Source organism: Tachyglossus aculeatus, chromosome 1 (genome assembly GCF_015852505.1).
Source record: "Tachyglossus aculeatus isolate mTacAcu1 chromosome 1, mTacAcu1.pri, whole genome shotgun sequence".
Lineage (NCBI taxonomy): Eukaryota > Metazoa > Chordata > Mammalia > Monotremata > Tachyglossidae > Tachyglossus > Tachyglossus aculeatus.
The window spans coordinates 56,956,055-56,979,394 of NC_052066.1; the positions used below are offsets into that span (position 1 = coordinate 56,956,055).

The 23,340-nt window shown below is 39.8% G+C and overlaps 1 protein-coding gene and 1 non-coding gene across 2 annotated transcripts in view; one reads left to right on the plus strand and one right to left on the minus strand.

Moving 5' to 3' along the window:
• Positions 1–23,340, minus strand: part of NAALADL2 (N-acetylated alpha-linked acidic dipeptidase like 2) — a 989,255-nt gene that overhangs the window by 149,250 nt on the left and 816,665 nt on the right. The window contains exon 12 of the mRNA XM_038750200.1: positions 15,040–15,135. Within this exon, the coding sequence (XP_038606128.1) occupies positions 15,040–15,135 (96 nt within the window). The remainder of the gene's footprint in view (positions 1–15,039; positions 15,136–23,340) is intronic.
• LOC119935861 lies at positions 18,835–18,973 on the plus strand. Its single transcript, XR_005453472.1, has one exon. It is a non-coding gene; the product is annotated as a small nucleolar RNA SNORA7 (small nucleolar RNA).

The following is a 23,340-nucleotide window of genomic DNA, read 5'->3' on the forward strand; positions in this document are numbered from 1 at the left end:
GACTAAATTTTCAACATCCTAATCCTATTTTTCACCACTTAAACACAAGTCCATACGCCCTAAACACTTACATACTCATCCCACTCTGTCTCCCACAGCAATTATTTTTATTTTTGCTTGGCTTCTCTGCTCTCTGCTTGTAATTTTACTTCCTGTCTACCCCATTAAACTGAAGGGGGTATCAGGTTTACTAATTCTATTGTGCTTTCCTATTAGTTAGTAGAGGGCTTTTCACCTACTCTAAAGTTAGGACCCAGTCACAGTAGTAATAATGATTGAAGAACGGGAGCATTGCTCCTCTTCATGTCTATGACTATCAACGCTACTGTGACTAGTTCCTACCTTTAGGGAGCCATTTCTCTCCTCATCTGCAAAGTCTTTTTAATATCACATCTTTTCCAAGATGTCTTCCCCGACCACGCCTTCATTTCCATGTTTCCCTCTCCCTTCTGCATCACCCTTGCATTTGAATTTGTACCCTTTGTTCACCGGATCATACTTATGAAAATATCCCTTATTTATTTTAATGTCTTCCCCCGTCAGACTGTAAGCTCCTTGTGAGTAGGGAATGTGTCTACCATTGCTGTTATAACGCACTCCCCAAGGCACTTAGTCCAGTCCTCTGCATATAGTAGTGTTCAATAAATTATGAGTGATAGATTGCTTGATTGATTCATCCTTCCCTCTCCTCATCCCAGGTGGCAACAGTAGCAGTGGTGCTATACCAGCTGCAACTTTGCTTTTTCCCTTTTCCTAATGTTGATGCTACATTGACATGTTTTGTGTGTATGTGTGGATGAGTAAATGATGTGTGTCTATGTGAAGTTCAGTTTCTGCTATATGTCTAATCTGTCTCACTCTCTCCTTTCTCTCCATCCCTGCCTTAACCCATCTATTTTTTTTTTAACTCTGGGATGGTCATGAATAATTGAACTGAGATAAAAATAATGTTTTACAATGGAAAAGGAAGCACCAGATGGACAGAGAAGTCAGCAGAGCCAATGGAATATGCTAATCAGGAGAATAAAATTGGATTCAAGGAAACAAGTATCGGATTGAGAAGGTACCTTTGAACAATGACTAAAATATGCATGCATTACAAATAAAATTAAAAGCACAAATTCAAATTTTAATGAAAAACAAAGGCACCTTTTTAAACAGGAATTGAAACTACAGAGAATTCAGTTCATTTTAGTTTTGAATTTTTTTAAGGCAGCCATTTACTTGTTCATTTCATCCTATGAGAGGCATGGCCTCAGTGAAAGAGTATGGGCTGTGAGGAGACGAGTATACTAGGTCTAGTTTCATCAGTGATAGGGATTTAAAACTTTAGGGTGAGTCACAAGACTTTCTGGGCTTCAATTTCCCCATTTAGTAAATGAGCATGACATGGACTGACCTGATCATTTTCTACTCTGGTGCATAGCACCAAATTATACAATCACCATTCCAGCAACCAATAATTAAAATGAAGGAGAGACTTAAGATAGTCATTTAGAGAAACTGTCATAAGGAACATTATATCATGGAACCAATTTCCAGTTGTTTTGATTATTTTTCATTTTTCATGACAAATCAAAATTTATATAAAATTTTATTTCAAATATACAGAGCTTGATGGACATTTTCTCAGTAATAGCAATAATATTTAAATAATAATAATGATTGTATTTGTTAAGTGCTTACTATGTACCAGGCACTGTTCTATTCGCTGGGGTAGATACAAGGTGATCAGGTTGTCCCATGTGGGGCTCACAGTCTTAATCCCCATTTTACAGATGAGGTAACTGAGGCACATAGAAGTTAAGTGATTTGTTCAAAGTAAAACAACTGACAAGTGGCAAAGGCAGGATTAGAACTCATAACCTCTGACTCCCCAGCCCCTGCTCTTGCCACTAATCCATGCAGCTTCTCTGTAAATATCTAATATTTACTGATATACACTTGCAAGCAATTTGAAACCATTATTCCTGAAGAAAATCTTGGAACGTTAGTAACTCTTTTCAAGACTAATTTTTAAAAATTCCCATGGCTCGCTTAACAAAATGGCTTACTCTTCAGTCCAACAATGGTAACGTATCATATTATGAACAATATATGGTTGGGTTTCATGGTTTGGATATAACACAAAGCATGACTCAGAGAGCAAAACAACACTGCCTACGCATGAAAAAACTTGACAGAAGTAGAATTGGTCCAGGAAGAAATGGTTGTACCCATGTGCACGGTATGAGGATGCTATACTTTCCAACCTCTGCCTCAGCTTTGCCTATATAGTACTTTGTGTTTCTTCACATTTTTGCTTTATTTAATTCAGGAAACTTGCAATAGGAGACAAAGCTGTAAGATGTCTACTTATGATGGATATGACAATAACATAAAGATTTTTTTATGAAAAAATATCAGTCCTGATGGTATCTCCAAGTACCCGATTCCCATTGATTTTTTTTCGAACATGTTCTTTAAGAACACAATCCAGGCCAGAGGCAGGACATGGACAAGAGGACAGAGGTGAGATAGATGTGATCAAGGTACAACGAGTAGGTTAGCCTTAGAGGAGCAAAGTGTGTGGGCTGGGAAAACATCAACATGAGGTAGAAGTGGGCACAGTGATTGTTTTAAAGCTGGTGGTAAGGAGTTTCTGTTCAATGCGGAGGTGGATGGGCAACCACCGGAGGTTCTTGAGGAGTGGGGAAGCATGTACTGAATGTTTCTGTAGAAAAATGATTTGGGCAGCAGAGGGAATTAATTATGGACTGGAGTGGGAAGAGACAGAAGGCAGGGAAGTCAGCAAGGAGTCTGATACAGTAACCAAGGCAGGATAGATAGGATAAGCGCTTGGATTAACGTGGTGACGTGGGATACATTATCTAAATTTGACCTCATTGACACTTCGCTCTCCTGGTTCTCCTCTCACCACTCCTACTCAATCTCAATCAATCAATCAATCGTATTTATTGAGCGCTTACTGTGTGCAGAGCACTATACTAAGCGCTTGGGGAAGTACAAGTTGGCAACATATAGAGACAGTCCCTACCCAACAGTGGGCTCACAGTCTAAAAGGGGGAGACAGAGAACAAAACCAAACATACTAACAAAATAAAATAAATAGAATAGATATGTACAAGTAAAATAAATGAATAAATAGAGTAATTAATATGTACAAGCATATATACATATATACAGGTGCTGTGGGGAAGGGAAGGAGGTAAGATGGGGGGATGGAGAGGGGGATGGGGGAAGAGGAAGAAGGGGGCTCAGTCTGGGAAGGCCTCCTGGAGGAGGTGAGCTCTCAGTAGGGCCTTGTTTTGCAAGCTCTGCCTCTTCCTCCCTCTGACAGTCAGGGATCCCTTAAGGCTTAGTTATGGGTTGCCTTAGATTCTCCACTTACACTCACTCCTTTGGGGAACTCATTCATTTTCACGGCTTTAACTAATAATACTAATTTATTATTGCACTTGCCAAGCACTATTGTAAGCACTTAGGTAGATACAAGCTAATCAGGTTGGACACAGTCCCTGTCCCACATGGGGCTAACACTCATCCCCATTTTACAGGTGAGGTAATTGAGGCACAGAGAAGTTAACTGACTTGTCCACGGTCACACAGAAGACAAATGGGGGAACCAGCATTAGAACCCAGGTCCTTCTGATGCCTAGGTCCATGCTCTATTCACTAAGCCACGCTGCTTAAGAAGATTGGCTAATAAATGGATGTTCATGGTGCTGACATTTCTGGGAAGACTGATTTATTTTGTACTTTTAAAACTCCCAGTCTATGCCTCCACACTTCCATTTCCTTTTTCTCTCTTAGGAGCTTGAAGCTGCTTATGGGACTCACAGTCCGGCAAGCCAAAACATAGTCTGCATTGTCCAGAGGTGCTTTAGGGCATATTTTGAATTGCTATTTCAGTAGCTACCAACACTTCATTAAAATGTAAAGGATTTTGCTTTGTTTTTTTTTCCCCCTCAATTTAATACCCTTAGAATTTACTTTGTGCAGATTTTTCAATCGTATACTATCTTCACAGCTGGAAATGAATAAATAAATCCTGGTTTAGGAAAAGTAAATATTGCTTTTATGATAATGAGTAACATACACAAGTGTGTCTTATGGCTGAAAATTGAACATTTTCTCAGTTCCTAAATCTCAATTTAATATGATAAAACTACTTCAGTTTCAAGGAATATATTCATTCTATTTTAAAATACCAATTACTCTGAATCTTTCAAGAGAGACACTGCATAATTTAAATGTAGTCTAAGCTAGCTGCTAAAAGAAGTATGTTTGTATTTTACAATGTATTCTCTAAGTCACAACAATAAAATATACTTGGTAATTCTTTTTGGTAAAATAGCATAGCATTCAGGGTTAATGCCTCTCTTGGAAGAATAATTGTCCTATTATTTAAAAGAATGTCATTAAATATTTTATCAAGCAGAAGCATGCAGGTCTTATGATGCCCAGATAATTCTGTTTCTTCCAGATCCACTGTTCTCACTACACTCTAACTTGCATTCTTTGCTCTTTACAACCGATTTATCAAACTGAACTTTGCTCACAACTCTGATACACTGTTTATATCTTCCCCTGTATAGAACTCCATCCTTCACAAATCCACCAAACCATATCCCTTCTAACATCTAAGCCATGCTGAAAAAGCCACTTCCTTCAGGAGATGCTTTCTAAACTAATCCCTCAATCTCCCTGCATATACCAATATTGGTATTTGTAATATTCCAAATCATTGGTTAAATCAAATTATACTTCTTCTTGTTTTTATGGATCGTGTTTTTATTAGTCGACTGCATTAAGACACGAAGATCGAGTTAGGAAAAAAGCACAGCCAATCAATAGTATTTACTGAACATTTACTGAGTGTAGAACACGTCCAAGACAGAACTCCTTATCTTCCATCCCAAACCCTGTCCTCTCCCTGACTTTCCCGTCACTGTGGAGCCACTACCATCCTTCCCGTTTCACAATCCCGCAACTTTGGTGTCATCCTTGACTCCACTCTCTCATTCACCCCACACATCCAATCCATCACCAAAACCTGCTGGTCTCACCTTCACAACATCACCAAGATCCGCCCTTTCCTCTCCATCCAAACCACTACCATGTTGGTATAATCTTTTAGGCTGTGAGCCCACTGTTCGGTAGGGACTGTCTCTATATGTTGCTAACTTGTACTTCCCAAGCACTTAGTACAGTGCTCTGCACACAGTAAGCACTCAATAAATACGATTGATGATGATGATATAATCTCTCATCCTATCCTGACTGGATTACTGCATCAGCATCCTTTCTGATTTCCCAACCTCTTGTCTCTCCCCACTTTATTATATACTTCACTCTGCTGCTCGGATTTTTTTTGTGCAGAAACACTCTGGGCATGCCACTCCCCTCTTCAAAAATCTCCAGTGGTTGCCTATCAACCTACGCATGAAGCAAAAACTCACTATTGGCTTCAAAGCTCTCCATCACCGGGCCCCCTCCTAACTCACCTCCCTTCTCTCCTTTTACAGCCCAGTCCACATGCTCCACTCCTCTGCCACCGCTAACCTCCTCATTATGCCTCATTCTCACCTGTCCCACCATCAATCCCTGGCCCACATCCTACCTCTGCCCTGGAATACCCTCCCTCCACATATCCACCAAACTAGTTCTCTTCTTCCCTTCAAAGCCCTACTGAGAGCTCACCTCCTCCAGGAGGCCTTCCCATACCGAGCACCCCCTTTTCCTCTGCTCACCGTACCCTCTTCCCCTCCCCACAGCTCTTGTGTATATTTGTACATATTTATTACTCTATTTATTTTATTAATGTGTGTATATCTATTTATCTTTTTTTAATAATATTGCCACCTGTCTACTTGTTTTGTTTTGTTGTCTGTCTCCCCCTTCTAGACTGTGAGCCCATTGTTGGGTAGGGACTACATCTGTTGCTGAATTGTACTTTCCAAGCACTTAGTACAGTGCTCTGCACACAGTGAGCATGCAATAAATACGACTGAATGAATGAAGTAGAGCACTGTGTTAAATGTATTTGAGATTACAATGTGAAAGAGTTGATGGTCACATTCCCCTTCCCATTGGGACCCAATGTAAACCCAAGGCGCAAACAATGGAAACCTCAGAGTTTTATCCTGATTGGTATTAAATGAAGGCTTGCACTCATCATTATACAGTATCACTACAGCAATGAAGACTACATATGCTACTACAAGGTACCAGAAAGGCACATTTGACTACATGAATCATTGCATCTGGGTAGCTCACAAGTCATACTTACTACGTGCCAGGCCCTATACATAAAGCACAGATTTCAAATGTCAGGTCAAGATGATCAACAAGGAGTTCTTGAAACACAGTCAATTCATCAAAACATAGCTTCACTGGACCATCACAGCCCACAGTTCCCCATTAAACTGTGTCTACCAGTTCTGTTATGTTGTATTCTCCTGAGCATTTAGGGTGCTCTGCACCCTGAAAGTACTCAATAAATTCACTGATTCAATTATTATTGATTATCATTTGATGAGAATAGATGGTAGCATACCCATGGAACTGCTGTTTGGTGAACAGTATCATCAATCGTATTTATTGAGCGCTTACTGTGTGCAGAGCACTGTACTAAGCGCTTGGGAACTACAAGTTGGCAACATATAGAGACAGTCCCTACCCAACAGTGGGCTCACCCAGTGCAGAGAGAACAGGCTTTGATATCAGTAGGACAAGGATTCTAATACTGGGTCTGCCAATTGTTGGTGGTGTGACCTTTGGCAAGTCACTTAACTTCTCTGTGCCTGTTACCTTGTCTGTAAAATGGAGATTAAGACTTTGAGCCCCATGTGGGACATGGACTCTGTCCAATCTGATTAGTTTTTCTACCCCAGCATTAAATTCAGTGCCTGACACATAGTAACCACTTAACAAATACCACAGAAAGACACCCTGAAGCTCGACCTCGCTCAATATGGTGGAGTAGTAGAATTCTGGCTGACAACAGTGGAAGACGGAGCATCGAGACTATATTTGTGCCCCAAGAGCAGATGTGTTTGGAACACTGGTAACACAAAATGCAATTTAATAAGCTGCTAAAGGTATAACACTGTGGAAGAGAAACATTTCTACATGCTCTCTTCTTCCCTTCAAAGCCCTACTGAAAGCTCCCCTCCTCCAGGAGGCCTTCCCAGACTGAGACCCCGTTTTCCTCTCCTCCTCCCCATACCCCCCCGCCCAAGCTCCTTCCCCTCCCCACAGCACTTGTATATATTTGTAAAGATTTATTACTCTATTTTACTTGTACATATTTACTATTCTATTCATTTTGTTAATGATGTGCATTTCGCTTTAATTCTACTTGTTCTGACGACTTGACACCTGTCCACATGTTTTGTTTTGTTGTCTGTCTCTCCCTTCTAGACTGTGAGCCCTTTGTCGGGTAGGGACGGTCTCTATATGTTGCTGAGTTGTACTTTCCAAGTGCTTAGTACAGTGCTCTGCACACAGGAAGTGGTCAATAAATATGAATGAATGAATGAATGAATATGCATAAGTATAGCAAATTTATTATTATTTGTCAAGCACTTATTAAGTGCCAAGTACACTACTAAAAGCTGTGTAAATACAAAATATCAAGTGTAAATAATCAGTCCTTGTTCTACATGGCCTCAGTCTAATTAGGAGGGAAAATCAATTGTCATTTTGAATATCCACACTCGCATGCATGGAAAGGAATTCACAAGAGAGTTTGATGGCCTATTATCTCTCTCTAAATACCATATTCTAATTATCTTCTACCAGAACATTTCTATTTCAAACAGAAAAATTTAACTAGTATTTTAAAGTTAATGCCTTATCTTCACTCTCCTAACAAAGCCTTGCTAGAAAGGGGGATGTTCCACCAGATTTTCATCTTTTCCAATTCCTCACAAGCATAATGTCCTGCATCTTTAACTACTGAAAGAAGTTGCCATAGATTGACTGAAGTTTCCTGAACTCAGTGTGAGACCCGATGCGTGGTAAAGTGAATTTACAGGTACTTGTGATTTTGGTTTGAAAGATTATCATAATGAAGATTCAAGATTTCTTGGTGAAACATGGCCCAGTGGAAAAAGTACGGGGCTGGGAGTCATAGGAACTCAGCTCTGCCACTTGCCTGTGTGTGACCTTGGGGAAGTCACTTATTTCTCTGTGCTTCAGTTTCCTAAATGTAAAATTGGGATTCAATACCTGTTCTCCCTCCTACTTAGGCTGTGAGTCTCATGTAGGACAGGGACTGTGTTTGATCTGATTTTGTTGTATATATCCCAGCGCTTAGTATAGTGCTTGGCACAAAATAAGCACTTAACAACTTTTTTTATCAGTAGTAACAAAGTGATTGCCTTCCTGAATTTTTTGCTTTCTCATATATGACTATGTTTTCATGTAAACACATGTTTGTGCAGGTGTTTATATGCATACATATTGACATCTCCCTAGTAATTTCTAATTCCATAGGAAGTCATAACAATTTTGATTATACATTGTAGAATTTGGGGAAAATGGTTCACTGATACATTTAAAGCAGAAATGATCTCAGCCTTAAAATCTGAAATAGGTTTATTAAGTAAAAAAAAGAGATATGATATTTGTGTTCTATAATGAAAAACAATAAACTAAATCCCTACAGACAAGGAAAAAAAGAACAGGGAAGTGATTATCCATAGTTGGATGCTATTATTCATTTTTGGAGGAAACACAGGTACATAAAATATCCTCCTCAAAAACAGAAAAAAGAGTTAATATCCTGCAATATCCTAATATCCTGTCAATTCCCTTGAGCAGATACAGTCCAGAATTTCTTGTATTATAAAGAATCCCTGCATTCAAAGTGCAATTTTTTGGCTTAGCTCTTGACAAGAGTATATAGTGCAGTGCTCTATGGAGACATTTTGCATCCAGGAAAAGTAATTTGACAACAGAAAATAAAGTGATCCCCAAATGTTTTCAATAATAAAAGTAAAAGCATGAGGATAGTAGTAAGATAAGTATAATATATCTACTTGGGATGAAGCAACATTATCAAATTCAAATAAACCAGTTTAGATTAAACCTGCTGAAATGGTATTATTTTACATAACCCTAATGGTGTAGTCCCATTTGAATGGACCAGAGGGAACTCTGAACTAATCATTCAAACTTACATAACAACCAATAAATAAATAAATAAACCAATAAATAAATGGCGCTTAATAAATGCCATCATCATCATTATTAACCAAGCTTCCTATGTGTTTATAGCGCTGTATCAGAAATTCTATTAGCATCACAAATATGACTTGCATTTGAAACTCAGAAGACCGGATATTGGAGTCTTTCATTTTTTCTTACTTCATATAAAAGCTTTTTTAAAGGTTACCAGATGAATGACATCTCTGGGAGAGATCAAACTATTTCTTATTCTGTCTGATTCCTCTGTTTTATTTTTTTTTAAAAGGAATGCAGAGTTTTCTTATTCTTCAGTTACTGTGTTTGGAATAATGTTATCTTATATGAAAACTAGTAAACTCAGCCATAATTTTAAAGTAAGTTTAATAAAGTTAAGTATTAGGTTCCTCGAGCTCATATTTTATGCCTCATTTATAATAGACTATTCATTCTTCAAAGTGATGCTAGACAATTGATCAAATGTATTAGGTGACACAGGAATAGTTAAAATAAAATCTGGTACAATGTATATTGTCTTGTAGTGATATTCATATTTAAATAACTGAATTTTAAAAAAATGCTTATACATTTTCTTATTAAAAATTGTGTGTTGGCCAGTCAGTACTTTTTATGGAAAATGTTTGACTTCAATATATTGATGGATAGGGAAAAAAAGAGATGGTGTCTCTTATGGAGAGTACAGAAGAGAGATTGTCGCTGACTCTTTCACAGAGGGTTTAAGGGAGAATAGTGCACCGATAGAGAATTTGTAATAATACTCCCAGTTTGAATGTTTTCACCTCAGAAACTTTCTCTAAAGAAATAGTTCGACATAAATGAAAGGGCTTTGAGTATTTTGGAGAAAATGCCAAAAAAACACTGTGGCCTAAAGAAAAGAATAAGGAATAGGAGTCAAAAGCCTGGATTTAACTCCTAGCTCTGCCACTGATCTAACAATATTAGTAGTAATAATAATTATGGTATTGGTTAAGTGCTTTCTATGTGCAAAGCATTATTCTAAGGACTGGGGTAATACAGTGTTGGACACAGTTCCTATCCCACATGGGGCTTACAGTTTTAATCCCCATTTTACAGATGAGGTGACGGAGGCACAGAGAATAATGATGATAATAATGATAATAATGGTGTATTTTTTAAGCACTTATTATGTGTCAAACACTGTTCTAAGCACTGGAATAGATACAAGGTAATCATCTTGTCCCTCATGGGGCTCACAGTCTTAATCCCCATTTTACAGATGAGGGAACTGAGGCACTGAGAAGTGAAGTGACTTGCCCCAAGTCACACAGCTGACAAGTGGCAGAGCTGGGATTAGAACCCACAACCTCTGACTCCGAAGCCCGTGCTCTTTCCACTAAACCACTCTGCTTCTAAGTGAAGTGACTTGCCCAAGGTCACACGGCAGGCAAGTGGTGGAGTTGGGATTAGAACCCAAGACCTTCTGACTCTTGGGCTCAGGCTCTGTCCACTAGGCCATCCTGCTTCTCACCTACTGTGACCTTCCGTATGGCCTTGGTCAAGTCACAACCAGTAGGGGCTTCTGTTTCTTCACCTGTTACAAGGGGATAAAATAAAAGTGGAACAGCGATTGGGCCTGTTCTTTGTACTATCTTTATATATCTCTATATCTTTATATATATAGATATATATCTATATATAGATATATAGATATATATAGAGAAGCAGCGTGGCCCAGAGAAGCAGCATGGCTCAGTGGAAAGAGCACGGGCTTTGGAGTCAGAGGTCATGGGTTCGAATCCCAGCTCCCCCACATGTCTGCTGTGTGACCTTGGGCAAGTCACTTAACTTCTCAGAGTCTCAGTTACCTCATCTGTAAAATGGGGATGATGACTGTGAGCCCCACACGGGGCAACCCGATCACCTTGTATCCCCCCCCCAGTGCTTAGAACAGTGCTTTGCACATAGTAAGTGCTTAACAAATGCCATTATATATATATATATATATCTTTATATATCTTTATATCTTTGTTCTATCTTTATACAATATAGCCTTATATCTTTCTCAAGCTCCAAACATATAAAAGACATAACATATGTGGCTTAGCAAATCTCATTATTGTTAGTAATGGGACCCGACCTGTTTGAAATATATTTTTCAGTTGTTATCAGTTTATCGCCTAGACTTATGCCTTTCTGGATGTCCTCAGTGTCAATATTAACAACATTGGGGCAATTCACCTCATTTTTGTCCAGGCTGATCATGCTTTAGTGAAATATCACTGTATCTGCAACGAACTTAAGTAAGCACTTAAAAATGTCATTTCAAACAAACAAAAAACTGTTTTTGTGCTTCTCTCAGTCTCTTATCTGGATTGTGCTGGGACTAGCACATTTCTCTTTCTTCTCAAATCTATTCTTCTACTGTAACAAACCTTCCAGAATTCTTCTTTGGCTGTTTTTCTTACATTTCTGTCTGTATTTCTCATTCCATGTCTATCCTGATGCTTAAAATTTTCACCTAATTATCGGCTTTAGAGAAGGTGTCTCATTTCCTCAAATTCTTCCTGCCCATAAAATGCAACGTTGCTCTTTGCTGCACTTCATTTGTCATTCTGAAACTACAATCAATATGTAAGGCCAAGCAGAGATTTTGTAAGAATTATGAAAAAAGTTGCTTTTTAAATAAAAGACTAAATGGTTAAATAAAGTAGTAAATAGTAATAATAATAATAATAATGGTAGTAGTACTTGTTAAAAGAACGTGGGCTTGGGAGTAACAGGTCATGGATTCGAATCCCGTTCAGCCACTTGTCAGCTGTGTGACATTGGGCAAGCCACTTAACTTCTCTGTGCCTCAGTTACCTCATCTATAAAATGGGGATTAAGACTGTGAGCCCCACGTGGAACAACCTGATGACCTTGTATCTCCCCCAGCACTTAGAACAGTGCTTCACACAGAGCAAGTACTTAACAAATACCATCATTATTATTATTATTATTATTATTATTATTATTATTATTATGTGCCAAGCATCATTTTACTAAGTGCTGGGGTAGGCTCATTCATTCATTCATTCAATTGTATTTACTGAGTGCTTACTGTGTGCACAGCACTGCACTAAGCGCTTGGGAAGTACAAGTTATGATAATCAGGTCCCTATCCCACAGTGGGCTCAGAGTCTACAGAGGAAGGAAAATGGGATTTAATTCCCATTTTACAGGTAAGAAAACTGAGGCACAAAGAAGTTAAGTGACATGCCCAAGGTAATGCAGCAGGTATGTTGTGGAGCCAAGTTTTTTTCCTGCCTAAAAACCATGAAACAACAATGCACACATGGGGCTCACAGTTTTAATCCCCATTTTACAGATGAGGTGACAGAGGCACAGAGAATAATGATGATAATAATAATAATAATGGTGTATTTTTTAAGCACTTACTATGTGTCAAACACTGTTCTAAGCACTGGGATAGATACAAGGTAATCATCTTGTCACTCATGGGGCTCACAGTCTTAATCCCCATTACAGATGAGGTAACAGAGGCACTGAGAAGTGAAGTAACTTGCCCCACATACACATGCGCACATACACACAAACACACACAAACACACTACATGTGACCTAATTTTGACCAGTTTCAAAAAGCTACTTCTTAGTGAGTCTTTAATTCTCAATCATTTCATGATATTGCTTATATGTGGGCTAGATTTTACTGCATTTTGGGAAAACTCATGAATCCTTGATAATGATGGGCAAGATTCGCAGCTAAAAGATGCTAATTCAAAAAAGTTAGTTGAGACATAATTATAGTGAGTAGAAGATTGAGTACAAGTGTTTCTAGACCACTCAATCAATCTTTGCTGCTTTTTAATAATAACAATAATAATAATGGTTTTTGTTAAGCACTTACTATGTGTGAAGCACTGTTCTAAGCACTGGGGCAGGTACAAGGTAATCAGGTTGTCCCACATAGGGCTCACACTCTTAATCCCCATTTTACAGATGAACTAACTGAGGCACAGAGAAGTTAAATGGCTTGCCCAAGGTCACAGAGCAGACAAGTGCCTGAAACAGGATTAGAACCCATGTCTTCTGACTCCCACGCCTGTGCTCTTTCCACTAAGCCGTGCTGCTTCTCTTTCACCTATTCACTTATTTATTCACCTACCACTGAAGCTGTGGGTTGATAGTCTTACTGGCCTTTCATTTATTCAAATTCCTTTATGGAACTGGGTTGCCAAGGTGTTTAGAAGGGATGAGTGGAATTATTTTTTAAAAAAGGAAATGGACAGAGGAATAACAACTTCAGAATAAATGCAGTATGTGTTGCTCTTCAGCAGCTTTTCACAGTGCCTCCCAATTGTTAACAGAGTTCATTCATTCATTCATTCATTCATTTATTGAGCGCTTACTGTGTGCAGAGCACTGCATTAAGTGCATGGGAAGTACAAGTCGGAAACATATAAAGTCCCTAAGGCATCAATACCAAGACTCATTCTTTACTCATTTTAGTTTCCAATCATTGAATTACAAAGACAAATGCAAAGATAAATTTCAGCTTTAGAAGAAAATGTCCTTCTAAGAAAAAGAAGTGCAGGATAACATTCAAGAGAAAAGAACAGGCTATCACAGTTCAAATTTAAGGGGCAAGTGAACAACCAAGCACGTTGTGGGCAGGGAACATGTCTGTTTATTGTTGTACTGTACTCTCCCAAGTTGCTCAATACAGTGCTCTGCACACAGTAAGCACTCAACAAATATGACTGAATGAATGAATCCTTAAAACAGCCACTTCCTTCTAGTCATGAAATTAGTGGACATTTGTAACAGGTGAAAAAAAATATACACAAAGCTCTCGGCATGTCTAACATGACAGATAAAATTTTACATTTTATGAGATTGTATTTTTTGTGAAACCATCTCCATCTCTGGACCAAACCAAGCAGAATACCACAGGACAAAATAAATTAAATAAGGAATAATTGAGGATTAAAGAGGAGGTAGCCGAGACTCATCAGAAGAAACAATAAGCCAAAGTATCAGAGACAAGGGGGCGGGTGGGAGAGCATGATAGGGAACATTCAAAAACCCCTAGCAGTGTATTGAGAACACTGTCTGTTCCACCAAATCAATCTTTCAGGTTCTTAGGAAGTTTTTTTCTGGTATTGGCTATTTCTATATATGACACAACTATTCAGAATTAACTAGTCTTTATCTCCCTGAATATCTTCCCTCCTTTTAACCCTTTTTTGGAGCCACATCTCTCTTTGCTCAAGGGCAGAAGAGGGATACCTCTTTTTCCTAGGCCAAAACCTTGGCCATTATAAAACTCACTGCAACGACCACTCTTACTCTATGCAGAACACTGTTCTAAACTTTTCAGAGAGTAAAATACAATAGAGTTGGTAGACGCAGCAAACTTAAAGATCACTGAAGTTGTGGGAAAGAAGGAAGTCAGGAAAGTTACCTACCCTAAGTCAATTACTCCATCAATCGTCAGTACATTGCTGTCCACAGAATACATCCTCAATAAATAACATTGATTGATTTTGTAATGATTCAGGATAGATAACAATCCTAATCTTCTGTTTCCAAACTTCAGAACAGATATTTATTTGAACGAAAAGGATTTGCTTCAGAGATGCTAAGATTTAGAATGGGATTGTTTCTGTGATATATCCTATTATCTGACTTCCAGAAATCTAACATCTGGGACAAAGCTCATCTACTCAGAAATCCACTCTGAACTTGTCATTTCTCTTTAGAAATAGCATTCCCGACTCAAAAGAAACTACTCAATAAATCTCCTTAAAAATCAAGCATGTGTGGATTGATTAACTGACAGGCTTTTCTTTTCTTCCTTACCTTGGTAATGATCTCATGAAGTGTGAAGGAGGGATCCAATTCTTCAATTATTGGTGTTTCTGCAGGAAAAAGGGCCTCGGAGAGAAAGCTCGGACCCTGCGACAAATCAAAAAGGAAACCTTTAAGACTATTGATTTCTTCTTCAAATGCTTATTGAATTTTGTTTAAAGATTCAAACGGATGATGAACAATTTTAAAGGTTTGCTCAATTACACACAACTGTACTGATCTAATTAGATTGTATGCAACTTCAATAAGGTGCGATTTTCACAATCTAAATAATTATTACTAATTTTGCAATAGAACAGATTAGCAGATACATTCCCTGTCCACAACGAGTTTACAGGCTAGCGGTGCAGCTAAATCCTGCTGTTGTGGCTCTCCATGCCTTAGCTCTCACTTCTCCCCCAGCCCCCAGTGAGACCTCTCCAGCAGCTCCGCTCCTGAAGAGCTGGGATGAAGCCACTGAAATTTTTCCCCTACCTCCTCCTGCTGCCGCAGATTCATTCATTCATTCAATCATATTTATTGAGCACTTACTGTGTGCAGAGCACTGTACTAAGCACTTGGGAAGTACAAGTCGGCAACACATAGAGATGGTCCCTACCCAACAACGGGCTCACAGTCTAGAAGGGGGAGACAGACAACAAAATAAAACATGGAGACAGGTGTCAAAACAGTCAGAACAAATAGAATTAAAGCTATATGCACATCATTAACAAAATAAATAGTACATATGTACAAGTAAAATAGAGTAAGAAATCTGTACAAATATATATACAGGTGCTGTGGGGAGGGAAAGAAGGTAGGGCAGGGGGGATGGGGAGGAGGAGAGGAAAAAGGGGGCTCAGTCTGGGAGGGCCTCCTGGAGGAGGTGACCATATGCATATACAGTGGGTGGGTCCTAGGCCAACATCAAATTTTATCATATGACTGGCAGATGGAATAGAGCAGTTCAAACCCTAGCCTAGGGATTTTTAGAACAGATAGGATGTCCAGACAAATCTGAAGCTAACCAAATGCCCCTTATGCCAATCACACCCCAGTTGTGGACCCCAGCTAGGGAATGGTCATTTGAGGATAATTTCACAGTTTGTGGATTAAGCCCTCATGTTCCCAATTTGTCCTCCCTTCTGGAACTGTGCTCCTTAATCACTTCATACACACTCAGTCATTCATTCCTTCAATCGCATTTATTGAGCGCTTACTGTGTGCAGAGCACTGTACTAAGCACTTGGAAAGTACGATTTGGCAACAGATAGAGACAATCCCTACCCAACGATGGGCTCACAGTCTAAAAAGGGGGCGGGGGGGACAGACATCAAAACAAAACAAGTAGACAGGCATCAAAATAAATAGAATTATAGATATATACACATCATGAATAAAGTAAATAGAATAATAAATATATACACATATACACAAGTGCTGTGGGGTGGGGAAGGGGGTCAGAGGGAGGGAGTAGAGGCAATTGGGAGGGGAGGAGGAGCAGAGGAAAAGGGGGGCTCATTCTGGGAAGGCCTCCTGGAGGAGGTGAGCTTTCTTCCACCATCCCCAGAGCATCTTATGCACATACCCCTATACTCTGTTCCTTCCCCTATCTGTAATTTATTTTAATGTCTGTCTCCGCTTCTAGACTGTAAGCTCCTAGTGGGATTGGGTCTACGAACGCCATTATATTGTGCTCTACCAAGTGCCTACTACAGTGCTCTGCAAATAGTAGTCACTCAATAATTACCACTGATTGATTGATACTGAGCCAATTTTTCTCCTCCCTATTCAGATTGTCTTTTATTTCACCACATCTCAATTGTAGCAAAGAAAATAAATGAGAAATTTCCACTCACTTAATTTTTGCTACCTATGAGTAGACCTGGTTAAACAAGTCTAGAGCAGGAGGGTTAAACAGTTGACCACCAAGGTGTATTGAATACTTATGGATTCCTTGTATATATTATAGCTTTATTTCCTATTACCTTGAGCAATAAAGTACTTCCCAATGGCGTTTTGTTAAAAAAAAAAAACCTGGGTTACAGCCACACTTTTCAAACTAGTTCTATAACTAGAGTGTCCAGGTCAGTGGGGTTTATACTTGGACAATCTGGGTTTTAGGTGGTCTGTCCCCTGGGAGAAACAGATTTAACACTGACCACCTTTATGACTCATTTTGCATTTTCTGAGCTAAGCCTCCCTCCTCCATGCCTCCTGTCACCGAATGCTGTGGCCCGAAAGTGTCAGCTGTATTTCAGAGACTGGAAGAGTACAATGGCTCTGGAGCAGTTCAGGTTGTCAGCTGCCCTGGAGAAAAGAGAAGCAGTGTCAGAGGTCATGGGTTCAAATCCCAGCTCTGCCAGTTGTCAGCTGTGTGACTTTGGGCAAGTCACTTAACTTCCCTGGGCCTCAGTTCCCTCATCTGTAAAATGGGGATGAAGACTGTGAGACCCATGTGGGACAACCTGATCATCTCGTAACCTCCCCTGCGCTTAGAACAGTGCTTTGCACATAGTAAGTGCTTAATAAATGCCATATAAAAAAAAAGCTGTCCACTTGGGTGGAATTTTTTTTTAATGGTATTTGTTAAACACTTACTATGTGTCAAGTAGTGTTCTAAGCATTGGGGTAGATACAGGTTGGTCAGGTTGGACACAATTTCTGTCCCACAACAAGCAAGTGTCAGAGGCAGGATTAGAGCCCAGGCCTTCTGATTTCAGGCCCACACTTCTTGATGTAGGCAACGCTGCTTTAATTAGAGTTGGAGGGACTACAGCAAAAATGACATCGTCATTTTATGCTATTTGCCACTATATTACTTATGGCATCACAGATGCCTCAGTATCCACTTTGAGTGTTATCCATGGTCAGACTATCTCAAATTCTATTTATTAAGGTATTTTCCCTTCTTAGGTCTTTTAGCTTTGTCACTATACCTTGAAACTACCTTTTCCCTAAGTAACAGGTTTACTCTGAGTGAAATATTTTGGGACTGTGACCTTTCCCATAACATTTCAGGTCAGATGCCCAGCTTTAGATGCCAGGACCCTAATCTCCACACCTAATTACATACGGGATATGGACTTTTTCAGGATTTCACACTAGTGCACCCAGGAATGCCTTTCTTTCACCATCCAATTACTCTTATATTTGGAACACCCAGAAGGTGAGGGAAGTACTTGGCACCTCACGAGCTACCCATGTAGTCAGCAGTCTTGCTGCCAAGGCTTATAGGAATGCCAAATGTCCACTCTCCACAGGGATTGGAGATCTCTGATTATTACAGTTTCCAACCAGGGCCTACACAAGCCCATTCTTTGTTCGTAGATAGATGACTTGTCAAGAATTTTCATGGTCGTTGTAGTGGTACAAAAGATTTTGAAACTGAATCTGGTAATAACTGCCTATCCCTAATCCCTTATTCCTAATTTAAAATTAGGGTACAGATTATTTCCCTAACCACATTGCCCTACATTCACAATGTCGCCAACTTTTCCCGGGTGAACTCACCTTGCCGAACACAGGTCCATGCTTCCTTCGAAGCCTGGAGGAGACTTCCTGTTCTAACAGGTGAAAGATAGATTCCTCCTCATGCTTCTGGAATATCTCTTTCACATAACTAGCCCCAGCCTTCTTGCTCAAATGCCCTCCAACATTTGGTGGCAGTCCGGCTGATGTTATTTAAGTGTGTGCTAAGCAGAGCAAAACAGCTTTCCCTCTGGGAAAAGTCCTGAGGAGCGAGCAGTTCCATTCCTCTAGATGTTTCCTGGCTTTTCCTTTTTAAACTATACTACCCTGCTTGGTCCCCTCTCAGGGCTGCACCTGGAGAGTTTCTAGTACTCTACCAGTTTTGGCTACAGGAGGAGTGAGTCAAGCAGAGACAGATCCATTCCGTTCCTAGCTTCGGCAGTGGCTGGTGAGTGGAATGCCATCTGCTACAAGTCAATCAATCAATCAATCAATAGTATTTATTGAGCGCTTACTGTGTGCAGAACACTGTACTAAGCGCTTGGGAAGTACAAGTCAGCCACATATAGAGACAATCCCTACCCAACAGCGGGCTCACAGTCTAGAAGCGGGCTCACAGTCTAGAGTCAAAGTCAAAGTCAAAAAGTTAAAGCTTAACTGTGCTGGGAAGCAGCGACATAGGAGAGAGTCAAGGGTAAAGACTCACTTACTGTGTGGAAGGAGACAATGGTAAACCACTTCTGTCTTTTTCCAAGAAAATTCTATGGATAAGCTAACAGAACGATTGCAGATGGAAGTGGGGCGTTCTGGGAGAGATGTGTCTATGGCATCTGTATGGGTCAGACATAACTCGACAGCATAAGACAACAACAAGAAGCCTCTTTGGACATTACAGGCAGCTTTCGAAGCCAAAGGTAATATTAATAATAATAATAATGGTATTGTTAAGCACTTATTATGTGCAAAGTACTGTTCATTCATTCATTCCTTCAATCATATTTATTAAGCACTTACTGTGTGCAGAGCACTGTACTAAGTGCTTGGAAAATACAAGTCGGCATCATAGATCATCATCATCAATCGTATTTATTGAGCGCTTACTATGTGTAGAGCACTGTACTAAGCGATTGGAAAGTACAAATTGGTCTCTACTGTTCTAAGCGCTGGGGGGATACAAGGTGATCAGGTTGTCTCATGTGGTGTTCACAATCTTAATCCCCATTTTACAGATGTGGTAACTGAGGCAATGAGAAGTTAAGTGGCTTGCCCAAGGTCACATAGCTAACAAGTGGCTGAGCTGGGATTTGAACCCATGACCTCCGACTCCCAAGCCCATGCTCTTTCCACTGAGCCACGCTGCTTCTCTAAGGTAGCCTGGCTCATTGCCCTCAATCAATCATATTTATTGAATAATTACTGTGCACAGGGCACTATATTAAATGCTTGGGGGAGAATAATATTACTGAGTTCGAAGACATATGTTCCCTACCCTCAAGGCACATACAGTCTAGAAGGTGAGATGGTCATTAAAATGCATTATGGATATTTTCATAATTGATGTGGGACTGAGGGTTAGGTGAATATCAAGTGCTTAAAGGATACAGATCCAAGCACATAGCAACACAGAAGGTAGAAGAAGCATACGTGTAGGACATGACTGTTTTGCACAGCAGCTAGTTATTAAGAACTGAAGGAAACGGTGTAATACTAAATAAACATCTCAGCACTTTGAACAAACTCTTAGGGAACGTCAACATGAAATTTTTACACCTGTCTACATGTTTTGTTTTGTTGTCTGTCTCCCCCTTCTACACTGTGAGCCCGTTATTGGGTAGGGACTGTCTCTACATGTTGCTGACTTGTACTTCCCAAGCACTTAATACAGTGCTCTGCACACAGTAAGCGCTCAATAAATATGATGAATGAATGAACATTAGAGCACTTACTGTTTGCAGAATACTGTACAAAGCATTTGGAAGAATGCAATATAAGAGATGGGAGACACCTTCCCCGAAAATAATCTCAAATGCATTGCCTGATTCCAGCTAAGGCTTAACTTATTCCTTAGCCCCTTCTTCTATGGACACATCAGGTGGCTGTGATCTATGGTGTTGGATAATGATGAAAGTTCAAAATGCCAATATTCTGTCCCCTTCTCCTGATTCTTCACTGACTCAGCCCCACTGACTGCAGCAGGGTGTGTGTAGACTTGTGCTTCTTTACCAAACACAGTTTGCACAATTTGCACCCCCATACCTTTGGCTTTGAAGCTTAGGCAATTAATAAGGTTTATGGGTGTGAAGGTCAGGACCAGTGAGAGAATTAGATCTAATTCTACCAGCAAAAAATAATCAGAGCCAATTTACTGAAAATTGCTGAAAAAGTCCGTTCTGGACTGTGAGCCCGTTGTTGGGTAGGGACCATCTCTATATGTTGCCGACTTGTACTTCCCAAGTGCTTAGTACAGTGTTCTGCACACAGTAAGCGCTCAATAAATACGATCGAATGAAACGAATGAATGAAAACAAGGGGTAAGCAGACTTAGCTCTACACTCTTTGAAACATGGACATGATACCAGTGCACCTATAGATTTTGAACAGGAGATTTATATTTTCTTATACTTCCTTCTTTCCTCAAGAACAATAAGATTTCTGTGGATTTAGGAGCCAGCCTCGTGTAAAAGAAAAGGAACTCTTTGCTGCGAGAAGCTATGCCCTTCGCTCCACTGCCGAGATACAGCAACACTGAGTCGCGTCAATTCTCCTGCTGTTACCAAACCTTTCTGCTTGTGATGTTTTAACAATTTAATTCAGTTATTATTAATAATTATTAATAATAATTATTATTATGGTATTTGTTAAGTGTTTGCTATGTGCCAGACACTGCACTAGGTGCTGGGGTGGATACAAGCAAATTAGGTTGGACACAATCCCTGTCCCACATGGGGCTCACAGTCTCCATCCCCATTTTACAGAAGAGGTGACTGAGGCACAGGGGAGTTAAGTGACTTGCCCACGGGCACATAGCAGACAGGTGGAGGAGCCAGGATTTGAACCCATGACCTTTTGACTCCCATGTCTGTGCTTTATCCACTCCAAATGGCTGCTTCCCTGGGGAATTGGGGATGAAACGTGGCTAAAGCATGGGTCTGAGGGTCTGAAGGACCTGGGTTCTAATTCTTGGTCCAGTACTTGTCTGCTGTGTGACCCTGAGCAAGTCATTTCACTTCTCTGTGCCTTAGTCACCTCAGCTGCTAAATGGGGAATAAGACTGTGAGCCTTTGTGGGACACGGACTGTGTCCAACCTGATTTCCTTGTATCTACCCGAGCACTAAGAACAGTGCCTGGCACATAGTTAGCACTTGACAAATAACAATAAAAAAATTGAATGAAGTTCTCAAATTTCCCCATATATGATTATATGTTTCTTCTTTCCTGTATATGTTCATGTGCTTTATTACACACCTCTTCTGGACTGTGAGCCTGTTGTTGGGTAGGGATTGTCTCTATCTGTTGCTGAATTGTATTTTCCAAGCTCTTAGTGCAGTGCTCTGCACACAGTAAGCATTCAATAAATACGATTGAGTGAACCTCTTTGGAATTACACACCTCACTTATCCATGTTGGTGTATTGACAAAGGATATAAACTTGGTCATGACATTTTAACAATAATAAAATAATAGACTGAATTTCTTGTCATTAATAGTGTTATTATTACCAGGCCATGTTTACAGTATATTTCCTTTAGTATCTCAGAAAATAACTCTTTTAAAAAAGATAGTACGGATCGGGATTGATTCATGGCATTCATTCATCTCTGTTATTTCATTATTTTTTTCACAGGACTTAACACAGTATCATTTATTGGAAGAATGGGGCATTTTACTGATGCCATCCCTTGTCAGTGGAAACATCAGCAAAGTCATTCATCAATTTATAAACAGTTATTAACTTGTGTTTCCTAGTTTAGAAAAAAAACACACAACTCCTCAATCTATTCCAGTTCCATTGAGATCAATGATGCAATAAATCAACAGAGTAAATAGTTCAGTGATTTTTTTAAAATATGTTCTCTTTAGATTTTCCCTTTGGCATCATTTTCATAAAAGTTATCTATTAAGTGTAAGTGCTGAGTAATATACCCTGGAAGTTAGTAGACATGATTTCTGCCCTCAAAGATTTTTTAGTCCATTACGGAGTGGCAGAACACATAGAAAATATAACTCTCAGAGCACCAAAAAGAGTCAGATACAGTAGTAGATCCAGTCACAATAACTGAGAAGCAGCATGACTTACTGGAAAGAGTCAAAGGGCCTGGCTTCTAATCCCAGCTCTGCCAGTTGCCTTTTCTATGACCTTGAGCATATCATAACTTCCCTGTGCTTCACATTCCTCATCTGTCAAATGGACCTCTCCATCCAAACGGTTACCATGCTAATCCAACTATTTATTTTCCACTTTGACCACTGCATCAGCCTCCTTGCTGATCTCCCTGCCTCATGTCTCTCCTCTCTCCCATCTATAATTTGATGCCCAGATCATTTTTCTGAGAAAACACTGAATCGATATTCCCCAACTCTTCAAAAAAATCCCAATGGTTGCCCATCTCTCTGCATCAAATACCATCAATTTTAAGGCACTTAGCTTTCCCACCTACCTTTCTTCACCAGTCTCCTACTACAACCAAATCCACACATCCCTCTCCTCTAATATCAATTTGTTCTCCATAACTTCATTTAATCTGTCCCACAGCTGGCCCCTAATGCACATCCTCCCTCGGGCCAAGAACTCCCTCCTGTTTGAGATCTGACAGTCCACCACTCTCCTCACCTTCCCAACC